The following is a 21072-nucleotide window of genomic DNA, read 5'->3' as shown; positions in this document are numbered from 1 at the left end:
GGTTTTCTTTCTCTCTATATAATAAATCAATAAATAAATCTGCCCACATTAGCCACTTCCACCTGCACTGCACAGAATGGACGGCATAAGATTCAATCAGGGGTCTGAGCTGTCACCCACCCAGGCAAACCACCTCCTCAAGTGAGTCCAGGGCATAGGAATGGCCTCGTGGCACTAGGAGAGGACTATCGGGGAAGGCAAAGCCCAAAGTCACGCTGTACAGAGAGATTCTGAAGTCACAGATTCAGACTCTGCCCTTGCACCCAGGAGGACAGAGAAGACTGGGCAACAGGTAAAGGAAACCTTGTCGTCTCTGGGGACAAGGATGATCTAAAAATGTGCTCCAGGTATGTGGGGACACTGGAAATGTCAGGAAAAGGAAATAGGGAGGGAAGAGTCCCAGAGCTTCCTTCCCAAACCTACCAAGAGGAGCAGGGGCGGGGCCTTTTTGGAGAGCCAGAGCCTGGGATACCCCTTTCTGCTATGTGTTTTTGGGTACCACTCCTCCAATCCCTTTGCTCCCAAGTGCTTAAGGGGGAGAGGGTGGAGCCCAGCCCTCCCCCTGCCCACTCCAGCTGTCAATCTGCTGTCTGGAAGAAAGACTTGAAGCCTCCTGACAATTGTGGGCAACTCTCTCCTGCCCCGCCTCCCGCCCCTGCCCTGCCCTCTTCCCCTCTTCTCTCTGACAGGGTTCTTCTCTGATTGCTCTGGGGCTTGCCTCCCCACCCTACTTTCAGGGCCTCCCTTCCTCTTTCTCTTTTTTCTCTCTCTCTCTGTCCTCTCCTCAAGTTCTCACAGCTGGTAAACTTGAATGTCCTCATAAGACTTCTAATGATGAAACAAACTTTAAAACTCCCAGCCAGGTCAAGATCATCCATCCTTAGACTGACAGCATGGTGTGTATGTTTGGGGGGGGGGGTTGGTTATTAGGTAGGTACCAGCAACTGCGAGTTTCTTAGAGTTTCTGGACTTAATGGGAGTTTGATCCACTTCCAGGAGACAAACACCAAGTTTTTGGTGGCCCTGAGCTACCCTAGAGGACCTGTTTAGCTCACCTTCTGATACTAGGGTGCTCCTGGGGACAAGAGCCTTTCCCAAGGCTTAGCACTACATTCAAGTTCAGCAAGAAGATCCAAGTCCATAATTAAATGCTCAGGGCAAGTTAAGTGCTCCAAACTTTGGTGCTAAAAATATTATATTTAGCATGCAAATTATGCCCTGACAGCTCCCTAGAGCCTGAGCCCGTGGGTGCCACTACCTTGTTTGTCATTCCTGATTTTTAAGGTGCCAAGAACATTCCTCTCTCACTGGTTTGATTTTTAGCTCTCTTTTAAGGTGTCAAGTTTCTGTGGTTGGGGCAGTGCGAACCTGCAAACCCTGCAAGCTTGGAGCTGGGAACAAGCCTGGAGTGAGAAGAGGGACACCAGTCCAGGCCGCTCCCTTCAGACATGCCCTGTCTCACACTGTCCGTGCTAGAGACTGGACGAAGAACAGACAGATGCAAGCAAAACCAACACCTCACGACACCTTTACCATGGAGCTCCCTCTGTCCTGGTGGCTAACATTGATTCTTCAGAGGTACAGGGATCCAGGTCCCTGGGTGTAGCTGGATTTTTGCTAATTGTTGACCCTTTTATGCTATGTCTAAATGTTAAAGATAGTGTTGGTGGTGTTCCAGGCCACTCAGGGGCCCGTGGGAATGACTCTTGTCAAAGTTTTATTGGTTTGGTGCATGGATAGTGATGTTACAGAGTTGGAGCCCAGGGCCCTCCAAGCTGCGGCTTGCCCCTCGCCCCAGGGCTGGACTACACCCAGCCCAATAGTGTCAGTGGCCTCCTACCCACAATCTCCTCTAAGGCAGAGGCACTGGGAAGGAGGAGAGATTGGGAAGAGAAGACGTCAGCAGGGATGTGGTAGGAGGCTACCCACTCCCCCAAAGAGCCCCAAGTTATCACCTCCAACTTGAGCTCCAACACGGGTCCGAGGCCTGACTTCCCAGGATGCCCAGCATTTGCTGTGAGGAATGGATTTGTCCAAAAACTTGGCAGAGGGTAGCAGGGCAGGTTAGAGGATAGACGGAGATCAGCTATTTTTCTCCTTATGGTCCCTCAATGAGCCCTTGAGGATTAGAGTTGTTCCCCTCAAAGGGCACAGAAACCATATGGGGTGCTATAACAGGATAGGGCACAGTGTGGTACCCACTGCTATGAAATGTAGGGGTTCACACTGGAGTTGGGGTGGAAAACAGTGTGGTACCCACTGCTATGAAATGTAGGGGTTCACACTGGAGTTGGGGTCCGTGGAGCTATCTGGTATTTACGTGTGTCTCCCAACACTAATGTTGCCTGGGATCCTTGGCGTGTTCCCTGCTTTCCTGTGTAGCCCCCATGAAGTCTGAAATGTTCCTCCCTCCCACCGCCTGATCCAACTCAGGCAAGCAAGGACTAGGTCAAGCCGACTATGAGGGAGTGCTTGGCCACCACACTAGATTCCAGCCTCAGCAACCCTGATGCCCCCGAGAAAGGTCAAGGAAGGCCGCTGCATCTTTGGTGCCAAGGAGACAGGGTCTGGATGGGAGCAGGGCACTCTGTGAGCTGCCCTGAGCCACGCATCCAACCCCAGAGCTGATAAGATACCAGTCTCCCTGGCAGGATGAGGGTGTGTGGGCAGAGAGGGGCACCAAGCCAAGCTAACACTGCAGGGCCTGCAGGGTCAAGAGAAGGCCAAGTCCATCCGGGCCTTTCTGCCCACAGCTTGCAGGGATGAGGTCTGGCCTGCCGAGTTAGGGAGGTGGGAAGCAGCTGATGTGCAGGCAAGGGGCAGACTCAACAGTGCAGGATCTTCATGAAGGCCTTGCGGAACTCGATGTTGAAGGTGGTGTAGATGATGGGATTCACGGCACTGTTGACATAGCCCAGCCACGTGAAGGCGCTGTAGAGGACTGGCGGGATGTTGCAGTCACAGTGTATGTTCAGGATGTGCGTGATGAAGAAGGGCAGCCAGCAGATGATGAATACACCTAGGGAGACGGCAGGGTCAGGCTCGCCCCCGGCCAAGGAGAGGCTAGCCTCTCCTGAGTGGGCCCTGCTCCCTGTATGCCTGTCTGCTCTGCCACTGACTTCCCTGGGGCACTGTGACTGCTAACTATGTGCAGTAGCCCCAGGATCACAGCCAAAGGGGATCCCACCTCAGATGTAAGCATCCTGCTTCTGATGCCTATCAGTCAGAAGGTCCCCACACCTTCTTTGGCCTTATTGGTTTTCTTCATCTGCTGAATGGACATGACATCTATCTGCTAGGGAAGGAAGCGGCTTACAAGGGGAAATGTTAGCCTTCTGACCCTCATCCGTCTCTGCAAATGGACACACAGACTACGTCCCAGTTACGGTTAGAAGCAATGTTATCCTCAACTGGTAACACTGGAGAGAATTTGCTGTCTGCAGGGTGGGTTGTACAATTTAGGAAAAGGGGGAACTACATTCACATCTTGCTTAGTTTTCATAATGGCTCATTGAATTCCATGGGAAACTAAAGTTCATGTTGACTCCACATTGTCCGTGAGGCCACTTTACTCTTAGTAGCACAAGTAACTCTTGTTACTAAGTGTTACTTGTGTTATTTCCCACCTGTCTAGGTCCCTCAGATGGCAAGGCTGTTGCTCCAGCCTTTCCCAAGTTTGCTCAGTGTTGGTAGACACAACCTTTGTTGGTCCCACCAGATGATCCTCCCTTCTTATACAGGCAGGTCTCAGGGCCACTTGCTCCCATTGGAAACTCAATGTGTTAGGTGCAAGAGGATGTTTTAGGGGCAGAGCATAGACCCTAGAGTAGAACTGGAGGACTGTCACATAGAGCCTTGCTCCAAACCCATCCCTTGCCCGTTTGGGGCCTCTGTTTCTGAGCAGGAGGGCATCAGAAGCTGCCCACTCATTTGCCAGGATCTCCTGACCATCAGATGGGGTCCCAGTGTCACAGAGATGGCAAGCTCACATCCTACCCTCCTCCTCTCCCAACTGTCTGCATCAGTCTGCTTCCTAGGTGTTGTCTGTCATTAAACAATTTTCTAGAAGTTGAAAAAAATTAATTGCACTTTGTGTGTGTGTGTGTGTGTGTGTGTGTGTGTGTGTACATACGTACATGAACATCTATGTTCCACATGAGATCAGAGGACAACTTGGGGGTACTGATTCTCTCCGTCCACCATACAGGACTGAGGGGTTGAACTTGGGTTGTCAGACTTGGTTGTGGCGAGCGCCTTTATCAGCTGAGCCACCTCTCCGAGCCATAGACGCTAAAGATACCTCTCAAAGGCCCATCTTATTTTTCACAGTTTTATCCCACAGGGACATGGTTGAGTGAAAAATGTCTGTTTCCAAATTCCTCACCGATAGTGATAGTAACAAAACACACAATTCCTCATGTATGTGATGCTTTCCCAGCCCTGTGCTATCCTTACTATGATAACAACCCTGAGAGGCCACTTACTCCACAGACTGGGAGACTAGAAGGAGAAGACGGGGACACAGCCTGGTACACAGGCTATGGTGCCTTCCCATAGATCAGTGAAGCTCAGACACTGTAGTCAAACTGCCCAAGTTGACCATAGTCAGTTCGTGTAACTACTCAAAGTCCTGGTTTGCCCTCTGTACAGTGGGCACCATAGGAGGTTCTACTGAATATTGACTAAATGTAATGAGCATGACCTGTTACTAAGGAAGTACGCAAGCCATGCCCCTCCAGCCATGGTCATCAAGACAGAGTCTCGGATTGCAGGGGTTACCCTTTCCCCTAGCAAGGCAGGCCATAGCAGGGCTGTCACGGTCAGCCTGATCTGACTCACCAAGTACAATGGCAAGCATCTGTGTGGCTTTCTTCTCCTTCTGCTGGGAGAGCTTCCTGCGGCTCATTGACTTAAGGGAGGTCCGGGTTTTGCCATTGGGCATGGTCTGGATCTCAAAGATCTTGGCAATCCTGGGGTTGATAATCCTGGCATGCCCATTCTTCTCTGGCTTGGCAGGACTGTCAGGGTTGCTATGGAGGCCGTGGTGGGATGGATCGGGGAGAGTTAGCTGGTGGTGACTGGGCGGGATGGGGCTATACCGGGTCCTCTCTGGTGGACTGGTACTCGACAGCATCTCCATCTCCAGCTCCTGGGCTCGGCGGGCAGCATCCTGTGATGGAGGCAGAGAACTTAGGATGAAATCTCTGGGCAGAAGTTACCAAGCCTTGGCTTTTCTGGCCTTCTGCACACTCCTGCAAACAGCAGGGTGGCTCTGCAAGGAAAACAGAGAAGGCCATCACTGGGAGGCAGGGCCATCTGAATACAGCACTCAGACTTATGGCAGTCACTCTCGGACCACTTCCTAAATCCTTGTGAAGCCTCAATACCCTAGAAACACTTGGGTGCTATTACCCAGGGACTTCTCTTATTTTTAACCTGAGTGACACTTTCTGGGTTCTAACTAAGGGCCAGACACCAATCCAGATATTAAGATAAGCCCCTCCCTGACTGACATTCAGTCTTGACTCACCTTTAAGAACTCAGTTCTGACTACATGGAAATCGTGTTCCCCATCTGCCCTGCCAGGCTGGAGTACAGACTCCTGCACCAGCAAGGGCATGTGGGCTGACTAGCCTGATCCAGAAACCAAAGGCTGAGCTGGAAACTCCATATTGTCTCTGCTGGGCTGACCTGGAAGGTCCAGCACAGACACACACATGGCTTCCAAGTTCTTCTTTAGACTCCCTTGTCCTGGGCGTTGGTGGTCTCAGACCAGCCTCTGAAATACAGCCTAGGTGCTCAGATGACAAAATGGGCTGCTGCCTTGAATATAACCTGAGATCTCTTTTAGTGTCTGCTTCGCAAATGGTTCGTTAAAGTCTTATCCCTGGGAGGCAGGCCCATTGTGGAGACCCTGCTAGCTTAGAGACATATTTCTGGACTTTAGATATAGTCCTCCATGGGTTTCCTGGACAGCAGGGGGATGAAAGGCCTGCTTTTTGAACTCTGGTGCTAGCTAGTACCACGGAGGGCTCAGGTATGCTATGTATCTGCACGTACAGGTTCTACTTATAGGATATGCTTCTTGTCCACTTCCAGTGCTCTGCTCCTCTCCTACCCCACTGCCAGCTGCCAGCTCCCAGCCTCAGAGCTGTCTATCCAGAAGGTACCACACACTTAATGGAACAGTGTGGATTCAGAAGTCACATAGATCTGGACTCCAGGACACTAACTGTTCAGACTTGGGTGAGCTACCTGTACTTCATGAGCCTTGGCTTCCTCTTCTGTGAGCTGTAGACCAATAAGATTTACTTCCCAGGGTCACATGAGGATTTGATGGGATGACAGAAAGCATGGCAGGTGCTTGAGAAGTGGAAATATCCCCTACTGTCACTTTTGGTAGGTTACATAGGCAGGTCATATCTCCCAACAAGCTTCTGTGTGTCTGCACCTTGCAGAATTAAGGTATCTCACTGCACCCATACTTGGAAGTATGCAAGATGAATGTGCTCTCAGCTGATGCAAAATAGGGGTGCCAGGAGGCACTTTCCCCTTAAAATAGCTAGTGAGGTCCCAGGATCCAGGATTGCGGGCTCCACTGGGGGCAGAAAGACGGCACTGGGTCCCTGACCTGATCACTTACCATTCTCCGCCTGTTCACTGGGAAACTCCCATTAGACTTCATGATAACGGTGCAGAGTTTCATGTCCTCAGGGTGAGTACAGTTGCCCTGTGGAGTGAGCCAGCACATGGGTCACACAAGACAGTGGGGAGCAGAGGTGGTAAGGGGACAGAAACCCAAGACAAGGGAGTCCATGGAGAACTCAGATTCTGAGCAGAGGCTCAGGACTTAGAGGAATGCGGTCACAGAAGACAAGTGGGGCAAGAATGAAGGCTGGCACTGTGATGAGAAGAGGTGGGCAAGGTGAGGGGCAAAAGGACCTTGTTCTTCCTGGAGGACCCACTCGGGATCATGCCAGGTACATGCTCACATCCCTTCTCACATCAAATCTTCAGGAGCACCCTGTGAAGTTCACATGACTCCCGTTTAACAGACGAGGAAACCGAGGCTCACAGAAGCTAAGCAACATGCCCAAGGACGCACGTCAACAAAGTGATGGCACCAGGGTTTGGACCTGAGGCCTCTATCCGGTGAGCTCTTGTCCTTTCCATACCCACACTCTGTCTTCACTGTAGTGTTGAGTGGAAGAGGGAGATTATATGATAAAAAGGCAGGGGAAGGATAAAGCGGCAGCAGAGAGAAGTAGGAGAGAGGAGGCAGGGGTGTACATGGAGGGAAGGGCAGAGCATAGCAGGTCAAAAGAGTAGTACGGAGAAGATGGAGGAAGGGAAAAGGTTAGAGAGAGAAAGGTAAAACTACATGAGGAAGAAGAGAGAAACTAAGGACCAGACCAAGCAAGAACTGCTCCGTGCAGTCACAAAGGTCTCATGTAGACCATTCTAGTTAGCATCCATCACGGACCCATGTCTTCCCTTTCTAAAGATGCTGTCAGTCAGATGAGGTCCACACCATCACCCAGCCCCAGGAAGCTCCTCCAGCCTAGACATCCACCTTGCTATGATGTCTCACGTCCCCACCCAAGTGTGGTCTGAGCCCTCTTGGTAGCGGTTAGGTAGGGACCCTCGTCGGGGCTGAGGTTTGAGAACCTTGAGTGGGGTCTTCAGGTTGGCTCTGAAGGCTCGGCTGCTGCGCTTGGTGTTGACCCGCTTGCGGCGCTTGCGGAGGACAATGTAGATTTTTATATAGACCAGCAGGGTGACGATGAAGGGCACATAGAATGAGACGATGGAGGAGTAGACCACGAAGGCGGGGTTGGCGATGATACACTCATTCTGGTCTAGAGGAAAGGAGGAAACCCATAGGGGCACGGTGTCAGCAGGCTCGCCAGACCACAGTGCCACCAGAGGACATTCATCCCCCTTGGTGGGAACCAGAAGCAGTTTTACAGGCTAGATACTGGCTGTTGCCTGGAAATGGTAAATGCAAATAAAGATTCAGTTTTAAAAAACAGGGTATAAAATGTTAGTAAGAAGTAAAGTTGGTACTACTGACTGCTTCCGAGTTTTTCGTTCCTCTTCTCTAATTACTTGCTCGTTAGTTTTGTCCTTTCTGGGCACATAGGAGAGCCATAATTCAGAAGAGATGACACAAGGAAACATTTTCAAAAGACAAAGCCATTACTTTAGCCTTTCCTATATAATGGGGGAAAGAGAGGCCCTGCCACACCATAATTTTGGTAATAGGATAATTTTACCTGCTTACTGAACTAGCTTAGCCATGTTTTAGTGTTTAATAGGCATCCACAGTCCCTTCCAGGTTGACCAAACGTGTGTTACTATCAAGCCCATTCTGGATTAATCAAGTATAACTAGCCTTTTCCACATTTCTGGGGACTCCTGTGGCGCCTGTATTCTCAACTACTCACTTCTGGAGCTTCACTCTAGCCTATGAACCACAGAGGTGCCTGTGTAACTCTTGTCTCTCTACTGAGAAGCATCCCCATACTGCAAGTTTTTTGTTCCTCTTTTGTCTGAGATGCTCCTGACTCTGCCCCTCACAGGAAGGGCATTGAGGTTGGCTTACTTCCTACTTGTTTATAGCTTCTTTGCTCCAGCCAGCATGGGACCTTCACTCAGCTGACGCACTGGGTTTCAGTCTCATCCCCTAAATACCACTATCAGATATGGATGGAGTAAGCTCCCTGCTAAACATACGTGAGCACACACACACATGTGCAAGGCTATCTGGCTTACTTCAACATATTAAATGATGTTGAAAGTGGTCAGACTCCCTCCTTGGCCATTTTCCCAGTCCCTCAGACAGTCCCAGTGTGTATGGAGTCATTGTTTCCTCTTTCGCCCAATCTGGAACAACTCTGAATTAGGCAGGATCTGGAGGATGTATCCAGCCTCCTTGGGGATAAGAAGGAGCTACCACTGGGCTCCCACCCATTTCTGTATCAAAGACTCAGCCACTCAGTGTCCCGAGTAGAGGAGAGAGGTGCAGCTCTCTGAGCCCCAGGCCAAGGCCAGACTTGCCTGTGTTGTTGAGTCCGAAGAGCAGAGGGCAGGAGATGGTGAATGACAGGACCCAGACAATGGCGATCATGACAGTGACCCGGCGCTTGGAGCTATAGCGCGTGTTGTACAGCATGGGCATGGCCACAGCTGTGTACCTGCAAAGTGGAGGGGCCTAAGTCTGGGCTGCAGGCCAGAAGATGCCTCCCTCTGCGAGATGCACCACAGATGCCCCTTGTGCTCAGTTCTCTGATGTCTGAGGAATTCACTCACTCAGCCCTTCCCCTGTCCCAGCCTCAAACATACAGTCAAGCTCTTACTGAGCAGCAACTACTGGGGACTCCTGGACTGTTACATTAATTTATCTCCCCACCTGAACTATAGACTTCCTGATGGATCTTTGCACATTTGAAAACGTACTTACTGTACTAGACTTCAGACGGTGGAAGAATTTGTTGACGAATGGTAGTTCTGTCCCTCAGAGCAAGCCCTTAGCCCCATTTAGCAATAAGGGATAATAGTGGCAGTCATTTTTAATCCTAGCCCACATTCCTCTACTGAGCTCTACTTAATCTGGTCTTCCCACAATCCTGTGAGGGGGAAGGGCAGGGCCTCTGGAAACCCTCATGACATGTCTGCATACATGAGTCAAGGCTCTAAGGACAGAGTTTAGTCAAGTGGGCATGGCTTGGACCCCCTTGACCAGATTGCTTGTGCTGGATACAAAATTCAAACTCAACACCACGGCCTAAGAGACAGTTGGCATTTTCATGTCCAGAAAATGAACCGTGGAGTTCAAATAATTTTTACAGTCTTTCCATGAGCTCCAGTCAGAACTAATTCTTTCATACAAGTTACAATCTGGGTAGTCCATGGGGAGTCTACACTTACTAGCCAAACACACACACACACACGAACTCACATACACACATCCAGTAGTTATAGCATCACAGACAGAGCATGACCCCGAGGAGAGGTGAGGCACTCAGCAGAAAGGTGAGTGACTAGGATCACCTCACCCCCACCTGGTTGCCCTTACCTGTCGATGCTGATGGCACACAGGTTCAGGATGCTGGCCGTGCACATCATGACATCCAGAGTGACGAAGATGTCGCAGTGAATCCTGCTGAACTTCCACTCACCCACCACCTGGAGACAAAACAGTGTCATGGACGGAAAGCAGGGTTGTGGAGAGTACATACCAGTGGTTCATTACTGGGAGAGGTTGGGTGACAACCTTTCTCTCTTACTCTACAAGAGAACAGCCCTAGTAGCTGTATTAGAGACATTTCTCCTTTCTGCAACAAAATACCTGGCAAAAGCAATATAATAAAGGGTTTATTTTGACTTGCAGTTCTAAAATATAGCCCAACGTGGTGGAAAAGGCAGGGTGGGCAGTTGAAGATTAAGGCATCTGGTCATGTTGAGTCAAAGGTCAAGAAGCAAGGAAAGGTGAATGCTAGTGTTCATCCGGCATTTCTCTGTGTATCCAGTCCACGTAGTCCACACCATGGGACAGCATTGCCCACATTTAGACTGCGTCTTTCCCCTTCAGGTAACTGAATCTTGAAAAGTCCCTCACAGACGTACCAGAGATTTGTCTTCTATGTGGTCTTGATCCCATTAGGCTGACAGTCCCTGTCCATCCATCACAGAAACCTTACAGGTCATCAGCGGAGCAGCCGTGAGGAGCAAGTGGTGCCTACGAGGACCTGGGGTCTGTATCCCTGACCTCTCTCCCTTCAGAGATGTGAAGCTACTTTGTATACCAAGAACTTTGTGTTAGAAGAAAGATGGCTCACCCCATCTGAGGGCCACAATTTTGAACTCTAATTTGGAAAGCACCTGGGTGATTACCTTCTAAAATTCTGGCTTTGTCCATTTAGCATCTACTCACAACACAGACTATAGCCACTCTACTCTCTGATTTTTGGCAGCACATTTCACAGATCTAAGGTGAAGTCATCCCTCCCAGGGCTAGCTAACTCTGCAAGTCTGGAGTACTCCAACCATAGAGGAAACCTTCGGTCTCTCACAGGAGAGAAGGATGAGAAAGCCCCATCCATGTCCTGGAGCAGGGAAGCACCCGCTGAGTGTTATCTAACTCAGCAGAGCCCCCACAATAATTGTCACTGTCCTTTCTTCGCTTCCCAGACATAAAATCAAACATTCCCAGGTAAGCTCCACTGGGGGTGCTCCCACCTCCCATGGATGAGGCAGCAGTTTTTCTGTGTACACCTTCTGGAGGTTTACATGAATCTTTTCCTGCACTGTGGGAGCCATCGCTGACTGAGTATCCTGCTGTAAAGCACAGATATACAGAATTCATTTTCACAGGACCACTAGGCAGGGCACTAGGCCCATCTGGTTCACACCAGCTTTGGAATCCCTCCTGAGACTGGTATCTAGAAGCTACCTCCATGTCCTTGAGGACCCAGGTCTGAAATGTCAAGGACCTCTTTCCCATCTATCCTGCCCCATTTCTACCTGCCATTCATCCTGTCTACAAACATCTATTTAGTCTCTTGGTGTGTGCTATACTCTGACCTAGACTTCTGGATAGAAAGGGAAATGGTCCAGACTGTGCCTGACTTCAAGATCTCTCAAACCTGCTCCTCTTCAGCTTGCCTGTAACCTGAGTGAAGAAGGAAGATGCTGTCTCTATGGTCCCTGGAGCAGCTACTCTGGTGAGCAGTTAGGAGCAGTGATTCCTCCTTGTTACAAACATTTTGGTACTTTCTGCCTGGGTGCATGTCCCAGCCTCCTACTGAGACCTGTCCTTGCTTCCTCAAACAGACTGTATTGCCTAAACCCTGATCAGTTTTTTCATCCATGGCATGGAAATTCCTCAGGTCGCAGGTTCAATGGGGAGAGGAAGACAAAATGCTCAATCAGTGTCGAATAAGTGATTCAATGACCCTGAAACCTTTGCAATCTCATCTCTTCTAGAAAAGGCTCACAGTAACTCTCTGTGAAGGATGTGAGACCTTGAAGTCCCCAGAGAGGCAGGCAGGAGCTCTCTCTCTCTCTCTCTCTCTGTCTCTCTCTCTGTCTCTCTGTCTCTCTGTCTCTGTCTCTCTGTCTCTGTCTCTCTCTCTGCCCTCCCTCAGGAATCTATCTCCCTCAATTATCTAAGTGGAAAGGGGTGGAACCAAGAAAGCCTTTCTGCACATGGACTCTTGAAGAACCTCTAAAACAATGGTGAAAGTTATGAATAAGACATCTTTGTGTGAGACTGAGGTTCCCAGAGATCCCAGTACAGTTGGTGCAGAGATTTGTCCCTGTCCCACATGGAGGTTGAAAGCCAACAGAGCCCTGAGCGGAACTTGTTTCCCTCTGGAAAGAGAGTGACTCTGCCTGTGCACGAAGAAAGGGAAGAAGGGGGAAGTGGAAAGAACAAAGGGAATTTGAGGGATTCTAAGTATCTGTCACCATTTCACCTTCATCCACCTTATTATGTAGTATGATCCATGAACCATCCCAAGCACTTTGTACATCAGGATTCATTTGATTTTCAAACGATCCTACAAGGTAGGGACTATTGTTCTTCCTAACTTACAAGCAAGGGGTCAAGGCACACGAAGGTTAGTTGTGCTCCTATTTCCTCCATCACTGCTCTGTGATTGCTTGAGGCATAGGTCCTCCCCTCTTTTTAAGGGAACAGGGGCAGGTCAAGCCTGAGAATTAGGAGGTTCCTCGGGGAGAGCTTTGCACAGGGTTTGGGTTGGACAGAGTCCAGGACTCTCACAGACAAGAGGGTCTTGGAGGAGTGGCAGTGGGAGCCTGTGGTGGTTAGTTCCAGTTCTCAACCTGCTGCAACCTACGCTCTCCTGAAAAGAGAGCCTCACTGAGAGCAGGGCTGGCCTGTGTCCGTGCCTGAAACTCTTTGGTTTTGGATAGGTTAATTGAGGTAGGATGACCCACCATGGATGTGGGTAGCTCTATTTCATAGGCAGATCTTTGACCTGTATAAGAGTAGAGAGAGCAGTCAGGCCATGATGGCACATGCCTTCAATTCCAGCACTCAGGAGGCAGAGGCAGGCGGATCTCTGTGAGTTCAAGGCCAACCTGGTCTACAGAACAAATCCCAGGACAGACTCCAAAGCTACACAGAGAAACCCTGTCTCAATGAGAGAGAGAGAGAGAGAGAGAGAGAGAGAGAGAGAGAGAGAGAGAGAGAGCAAGCTAAGCATTTACACATGTATCACGTGTATTTCTATCTGTTCTTGCCTGTGAATGAGATGCACCAGTTGCTTCAAGTGCCTGCCTTGACTTATCCCAGAAATGGTCTGTAACTTGAATTATGAGCCAGAATAAATTCTGTCTGCCCTAAGCTGCTTTTTGTCAGAGTATTTTTCTAGCAACAGAAACAAATGACAACAATATTGAATACCTAGGCTTTGTCCCACATACCCAGACTTTAGATTGCTACCTGCCCTGGACAGGCCACCCAGGCTTCCAAGAAGAGAAAACGTTTGTGCCCACTGAAATTCCCCAGTCCCCCATATCTGCTGGCTAGGCCTGGAGAGGGCCCTTGGGGAGAAGGGAGCCACTTTGGAACTTCTCCACCAGCAGCTGTTCACTTCACTGGGAGACTTAGGTCAAGATGGACCAGATCGCTTTTCCTCAAAGCCTCTGGTTCCTGTTCCAGGAACTAAGCATAGAACTGTCTGTTCTTAGTTTCTCTATCAGTGTCCTCAATGTGTGAGCCACAGGGCCCTCAGCAGGGAGCTACCTGCTCTCTGGCTTGAGGGACAGCTGGGCTCTGTCCTGGGAGGCTGCACTATCCTCCCTGGGGAAAAGGACTGCTGCATGGGCTGCCTATGGTCCCCTCTTCCAGGATCCAGGCACCAGAATAAACTGGGAAGAGGAGATAAAGGTCACACAGAAGAGCAGCCCCAGTGTCTGCAATGTGGAGAGAACGACGAAGAGTTTCAGGCCTCAGAGCACAGACAATGACCTCTCTTTAGGGATTCTCCCCAGTTAGTCTCGCTTCTAGTACAATCTACTGAAACAATTCCAGGGTGATGCAGAATTCTAGCGTGGACCTTCCAGCTGTGTGAGTAGAAAAGACATTTATCTTCTCTGACCAGCTGGCTCATCATCTACAAGATGGTCACAGTGCCAGCTCCCCACAGGGCTGCTTTGAGGATCGTATAGGAAGATTCTGTATATAAAATTGCTATCCATGGTGCCATAAGCTTAGAAAGTATACTGTGAGTGACAGTCATAATTATTATAACTGCCTAGCCCCTAAAGAGAAAAGATGAGTCCAGAGGAGAAGGAAAGGCTGCCTTGGGGACATGGCAGAAACCACTGGAGTTTAAGAATCCAGCCTCCAGGACTAGGTCCTCCTAGAGGAAGGCAGGGACCCAGACCTACCTCCAAGTAGACGACCCAGGGCATGACCAGTGTGGCTACCAGGAGATCTGCCACAGCAAGGCTGACTATCAGGTAGTTGGTGGTGGTCTGCAAAGCCTTCTCTCGGGATACAGCCATGCACACCAGCACATTGCCAAAGACGATGATGAAGATGAGGAGGGTGAGCAGCATGGCATAGTAGTTGTAGTGGGGCCTGTCTGCCTTTCCTTCTGACCCATTGAAGGGCCGGCTCCAGTTCTGCCGCTCCAGATCATCATCATACCAGGACAGGTTCAGTGGATCCATCGGGGCAGCGGGGCCACTGGGTGGCAAGGTTCTGCTTGGGAGAGATGAACACAGAGAGTGAACGGGAGGGCTTTCCAGGCATGCTTCCTCTCAGTGTGGGGTTCCCCGAAGAAAACCCAAGCACTAGCAGAGTAGAGACTTCTCCAACCTGGGATTTTTATGCTCATATTCAGTGATCTTATAATGTTGAGGCCTGCTTCTGTTCTTCTAGCAGATGGTATAATAAATGAAAAGCATACATTTCTTCAAGTGTAATAAAACAAATAAACTTCAAACAAGCTACTTATCCATTTTTTCACTTGTTCAACCTACTCATATGCACAGTAAACTAGTTGTGAGTTCCAGTATCTGGTGGTAGAAACAGGAACACGCACTCATTAATTCCTGATGCTATTAACATTTATTAATCATCATTCTATATGTGACTAGAAAATACAAGCAAACCAAAAAGAATAATGGTTTTGTATCTTACATTCTAGAAGTAATAGCTACTGTAATCAGTGGCACAGACCTGAGATTCCAGTTGCTCCCAAAACTAATGTAGGGGGACAGAGATTGCAAGGCTATCCTGGGCTACTGGGTGAGTTCAAAGTCATTCTGACAATTTACTGAAACTCTGTCTCTCAAAAATTCAAGCATGTTTTAGTACACTTCAATGGTAGATAGTTTGCCTAGTATATACAATGCTGTGGGTTCAATCTATAAAGAAAGAAAGAAAACAATAGCCAATTAATCAAGCAATGAACTTTGTGGTGGGGGGGGGGGAACTAGGAAGTGGAGAGATCTTTGAGATACACATCTAGTTTACGTACTCAAGCAAGACTTTCTGATGAAAGTGACATTCAGTTGAGACCCGAAGGATATGTAGGAACTAGACATGCAGAAAGCTGGAGATTGTGGGACGAGTCCAGACAGAAAGGCCAGGTGCCATATTAGAGGGCTTAAACGAGATTTGAGGGAACAGAAGCCTAGAGGGTCTTGGCATGAGTTGAATCAGAGCGGCTATATTGGTGAGATAACAGAGGGCCTGAAAAGTCATTAAGACTTTATCTAAGGGTAGAAACCACATGTTCAGGTCTACCTGACAGAGTGTGATGATTCTGAGCATGGTACATATTGGATGGGAGAGGTCCACAGAGGAGGCAGGATAGCAGGAGGAAGCCAGTGCAGGTATCCAAGCAACAGATGAACTTCCACAGAACACATCTTGTGGTAGGCCTAAGATGAAGTAGGAGGAGACTGCTAAGCAACTAAATTTTGGAATGGTTTTCACCCAACAGCAAACCATTCTGTTCAGCTAAAATGCAGGGCATGGCAATGAGATTGAGGAAAATTAAAATAGAGGGACATTCATAGACTGAATGGGTTTTGTCAGCTTGGGAGTCTGTGAAAACTTAGGAGGAAAGAATGATGGGTTCTGGAAAGTTCACTGAATGCTTAGGGTAGAAAAGAGTGCAGAGTGAAACAAGGTAACTTTAATTCTGGAAAGAGGTAGCGGTCACTGAATGGCAGCCGTGGAAGTGGGCATAGACAGTTGGTGCCAAGGAGCCTGGTGGTGGAGTCAATGGGGACAGGAGCGGGAATGAGGCTAAGAAGGGAAAGAAACATCCATGGGAACTCACGAATTTCCCTAGGGCTGGCAGAGGTGCACTCAGAGAAAATGTAGCTCAGGAATAGAGTCGGTAGGCATCAGGCTTGACTTGAGCTATGACTGTCATTGAGACAATGCACACACTGTCATGGAATATTAGTTGACAATGTGTTACATTAGTTTATGCTGAGGAACATTTGTATAATGATGCAAAGACATGTTGCATTCTTTTATGTTGCATTTGTTTAACTCTGTAAAGCTGTGCTACTTTGCCTGTCTAAAACACCTGATTGGTCTAATAAAGAACTAAATGGCCAATAGCTAGGCAGAAGAAAGAGATCTGCAAAGAGAGATGAAGTAGCAAGGAAGAAGAGGAGAACTCCAGGACCAGCCACCCAGCTTTACAACAAGCCACGGAGTAAGATATAAAGAAAGGTATATAGAAAGGTAAAACCCAAAGGCAAAACGTAGACGGGATAGTTTAAGAAAAGCTGATAAGAAAAAAGACAAGCTAAGGCTGGACATTCATAAGAAAGAATAAGTCTCCGTATGATTTATTTGGGAGCTGAGTGGCAGGGCCCCAAAGGACAAAGAGTAAAACATTACAGAGTAAAATATACCAACTACATCACATAATATAGTCTTATGGCAACCCGATTTCATGGGGTTCAGTGAAACGTACTGACTTTCTGAGGCCTTCCACACAAAGCACTATGACCTCCAGGTGCTCTCCCACCCAGATGGGCTGTGAAAGCCACCAGTCAATGCCATTTGGGATGAAAATGGGGGAAAAACAGATGACTGATCTCCTACTCAGCACCACCGCTCTGAGATCCCCTGGGAAACGGAAATGTCTAATTCAGTGTGGTGCGACATGGAGCGCAATCCTGCAGCAGGTTTCCCAATTCGCAGGCAGTGAGGCATCGTGTCTTATTGATGCCGCATTCAGCAAAGCCAATGAGTTCCTCTTCCCACTTAGAGCACACAGCGGGAGACCTGTATGCACATATTGATCAGGCAGCCCGGCTGCTTGTGACTTTAATTTATTCAATCAGCATCTATTGAACTTGCTACACATGAAGCACCATGCAATGCGTTGAAGTCTAGAGGAACTCTTCACTCCTGTTCTGTTGGCTTTCTTTCCCAGCACTGGGGGATTGGACGACTTAGCACCTGCTAAGCAGCTCCTCTGAGCCACCTTTCAGTCCTCTTTCTCTTTTTATTTTGACACAGCCTTACTAAAGCGCTCGGGCTAGCCCTCCATCACCAAGAAGACCTTTAACTGGTGACCCTTCGGCCTCAGCGTTCTCAGTCACCATAATGACTACTAGTCCTGCCTCTACCCCAGATCTCTCTGCCCCCCTTCTTATCTCCTTTAGTCCTTCTCCTGGCCTAGCCAGTGGGACCTGCTGTGGTTCTCAGTTCCCTGTATCTCCTCCCTTGGCCCATTCTCATGAGATCAGATTTGTGGTTCTGCAACACAGGGGTGAGCTAAGATAATGGAGCCATCTACTTATGGGCTTGAGAGTCTGCCTAGTGATTTTTAGATATACTGTCTCAATCTCTAAACAACTGTCTGTGAGCTTTCAATATTACCCCTACTTCATAAACGAGGCAAGTATCCAGAAAACTCAGAATTTTCCATTCTGGAATTAGCCTGGACTGTCTCCATCCTCCTCAGCGTTCCTGCTTGCCCATCCCAGGTTCTGTCCTGGAATACCCCTACTTGTGTGTCTGCTTTCTCACCGAGGTACAGCGCTGCTTCACTTTCATGGAGTAAATACATAAGCACACGGCTTTGTTCTTTCCTGACTCCCTACTCCGTGGTCTGCAGGCAGTGAGCATTAAACAGACGTTTGCTGAACTGAATCAAAGGTTCCACTAGTCGACCTGGGAAGAAAACCCATCTGGCCCTGAAATGCGCTTGTTGACACTGACCACTAGATTCACAAACTCCCAAAAGTAATGCAGCCCTAAGAGCATTGAATGATGACTCCAGTAATGGGCTGTATTGTGTTTCACATCGGCCTTACAAAATTCATATGCTAAAGCCTTAACCCCAATATCTCAGAAGGTGATTGGAGATAGGAGCTTTACACAAAAAATTAACTTAAAATGAGGCCCCTAAGATTGACCCTTCTCCAATCTGATATGTGTCCCATAGGAAGAGAAACCCTGGACACCCAAAGAGTTATCCCAAAGGGCTGCACGAACAGAAGAAAGATCACCCGGGGATGCTGTATGAAGGGAAAAATGTTCCAAGAAGAGGTAAAGCTTGTGCCTGGGCCCTGGCTGCAGGAAAAACCCACAAGTGAGGTAGCAGCTAGCCTGGAGGATTCTTCTTTCTTAGGCCACCTCCTCTAGTCAATTGCTGTAAGGTGGAATGTAGGGTTCAGTATTGATTTAGGGAACACCAAGAAAGCAAAAGAATAGCGCTAACCTCCAGCACAGACCTAAGATGCCATCAGTTACAAAGAGCATTCTGACTTTGTAAACACTGAAAATGGAAGGGAGGGAAGGCACTGCATCTTAGAATGGATTAGGCAGAGTACCTCTTGGACTCCTTCAGAAAGCCTGAGAAAACCCGGCAGGATCAGACCCCTGTGTTCATCCATCTCCTTCCTCTTTTCCTTCAGCCTTTGGATTGCACAGGTTGCTGGACCCCTCAAAATATCAAGAGACACAGAATACCTAGAGGACCCTACCCCCTCTCCTCTCCCCCATGTCCTTGACCTTTTTTCATCCTTGCCAGAGATTATCCCTATGGGGTGGACAAAGAGAATGTCCATATTGAGACATCTTGGGGCTCCTCCAGGTATCCTGGGCTGGTTGGCCAGAAGGGGTCAGCATCTGTTACAAAGCCAGATGTGGTCAACATTTGCTCTGAGACTTGTATGCAGAACATGAGAGGCCACATAGCAGCCAGGACACTGGATTGGCCAGGAAAGACTAAAATGTTTGTTCTTTTCTTTTTTTTTTCTTTTTTTCCTGAGAATTGCCCTGAGTGAGCTATTCTTCTAGTCATAAGAATTTTCAGGTAAATATGGTCACATGCCAGAAGATTTTGGTTGAGGCTTTAAAAATGCAAAGGAATTGCTCACCAGCCCCCAAGTGCATCCCCCAATTACTCATAGGTGGCTCCTACCTCCTGGAAAAGTACAAAGGCTCCCTATTCACAGTTCCGAGTTAAGGAGCACCCACTGAGCAACAAATACAAACATGTCGTGGCTATATCTCAGCCTAAAGGGTGTAGCCACAGCACTGTGCCTCCTGGGAAATAGACGAGTGATCTAACCCTGAGATGCTAGGCTCATTCAAGGAGTGTGTGGGTCAGTGTCCCAAAAGTACCCACTATATCTACCTGAGCATCAAAAGGGTGGTGACAACTGTCCCCACTCACCTCACCAGGAGACACAGTGCCATGGGTACTGTGGAACCTCCGAGGCTTTCTTTCTCAGATGATCCCATGACAGATGGGATCATAGGAAAGCCTTTAATATAGGTGGCCTACAAGCCCCGGGCCAGTGAAGCGACAGAAACCATCTGCCCCTCATCTCCCAGTATTCACTGTTTCTGCCCTTGTTTAGAAAGGCAAAGGTCATCTAAAAGATCTTCCAGAACCATCTATTCTGGGGCTCAGTGCACCCCGCTCCCACAGTGTCCCTCAAACACCCAGCCCAGCTCCAGCCTGCATTAGTTAGCAGTAGCCTCTTCGGAAGCTTAGAGCTGATGTCTGCAGTGAGCCAGGATGTGTGGAAATAGTGAGCCAAGAAGACAGAGTCAGGGTATCCAGGCTCGGCAGCTGTATTGTGTGCTCCCTAATTTGGAAATAACCCAGCTTTCCCATGGAGAAGCTGAGAGACTCCTTGGTGCTGAGCTGGATCCCCAGCAACCTAGACTGACACCCTGCAGAGACCACCCTCTGCTGAGCCAAAGATGGAGAAGACACAGCATGGAACAGGGAAGAAAGCAGAGGTTATGGTACGGAGCAGCCCCCCTTCTTCCAGTCACACCCCAGAGACGTGCAGGCTCCCAGTCTGTCAACAGAAGTGACTCTCACAAGCAGGTTGGGAGAAAGAAGAGATGCCATGGTTCAAGGATGACTCCCAAATGAGGTATTTTCTCAGGGACAGAACTTGAGGAGGGTGATCAAGTTTAGCCCCCAGACAGCTAGGGTAAAAGTCCAAAGAGTTCCATCCGTTGGGACAACCTGGGTCACCAAAGGAAAGTTGGTTGGTCCAGGAAGGTGATGTCACCCTTTCATTCCCCCTTCCGGCCTCTGTGTCTTCTCATTTCTGTTCCAGGGAGTGCAGAGCTGGCGGGTGGGGGAGGGGGAGAGCTGCTTCAGGAACCCTAGCAGCTTGTTTCCTGTGCTCTCCCCTCCGCTTCTCTGTGCTGCCTCCTCTGAAGTTTGGCACTTGAAGGAATCTAATTGTCTAATTAAAATTTAACAATCCCTTATCAGGCTCGATGGCGGGTGAGACACTGCTGTCTTAAACACATCAATTTTTTCTTCTTCTTCTTCTTTTCTGAGACTTTAAGCATTTCAATGAAAAAGTAAAGGGGGGGGGCAGTTCTCATTTCCATGTCAAAAGCAGTTTGGTGGAGTGATGTGCTGGGTGGGGATTGGGAGTGAGTAGGTAGGGTGCTCATCTCCAGGGGCCCTGGCAACCTGAGCCACCACTTTCCTCCTCTAAGTGTGTGTGGGGGCGGGGGGTTCAGGCTGTGGTTCAAGAGTGGCTGTTTGTCCAGAGGCTCCAGAGGCTCCAGGAAGG

The 21072-nt window shown here is 48.9% G+C and overlaps 1 protein-coding gene across 3 annotated transcripts in view; it reads right to left on the bottom strand.

The window, feature by feature from the left end:
• Positions 1–1736: 1736 nt before the first annotated feature.
• The window catches only part of Drd2 (dopamine receptor D2), a 63640-nt gene continuing 44304 nt past the window's right edge, over positions 1737–21072 (bottom strand). Inside the window, exons 2-8 of one of the 3 annotated variants that reach the window (XM_057767624.1) lie at positions 14422–14737; positions 10079–10188; positions 9061–9197; positions 7669–7859; positions 6644–6730; positions 4840–5170; positions 1737–3019 (exon numbers count right to left, since the gene is read on the bottom strand). In XM_057767624.1, coding sequence (XP_057623607.1) covers positions 2826–3019; positions 4840–5170; positions 6644–6730; positions 7669–7859; positions 9061–9197; positions 10079–10188; positions 14422–14706 — 1335 coding nt within the window. In that variant the 5' untranslated portion in view covers positions 14707–14737 and the 3' untranslated portion in view covers positions 1737–2825. Of the gene's footprint in view, positions 3020–4839; positions 5171–6643; positions 6731–7668; positions 7860–9060; positions 9198–10078; positions 10189–14421; positions 14741–21072 lie in introns of all 3 variants that reach the window. The other 2 variants (XM_057767625.1, XM_057767626.1) reach the window with 2 other exon arrangements.

The sequence above is a fragment of the Chionomys nivalis genome, chromosome 4, assembly GCF_950005125.1.
Source record: "Chionomys nivalis chromosome 4, mChiNiv1.1, whole genome shotgun sequence".
Lineage (NCBI taxonomy): Eukaryota > Metazoa > Chordata > Mammalia > Rodentia > Cricetidae > Chionomys > Chionomys nivalis.
This window is presented reverse-complemented; position numbering and strand designations above follow the sequence as displayed.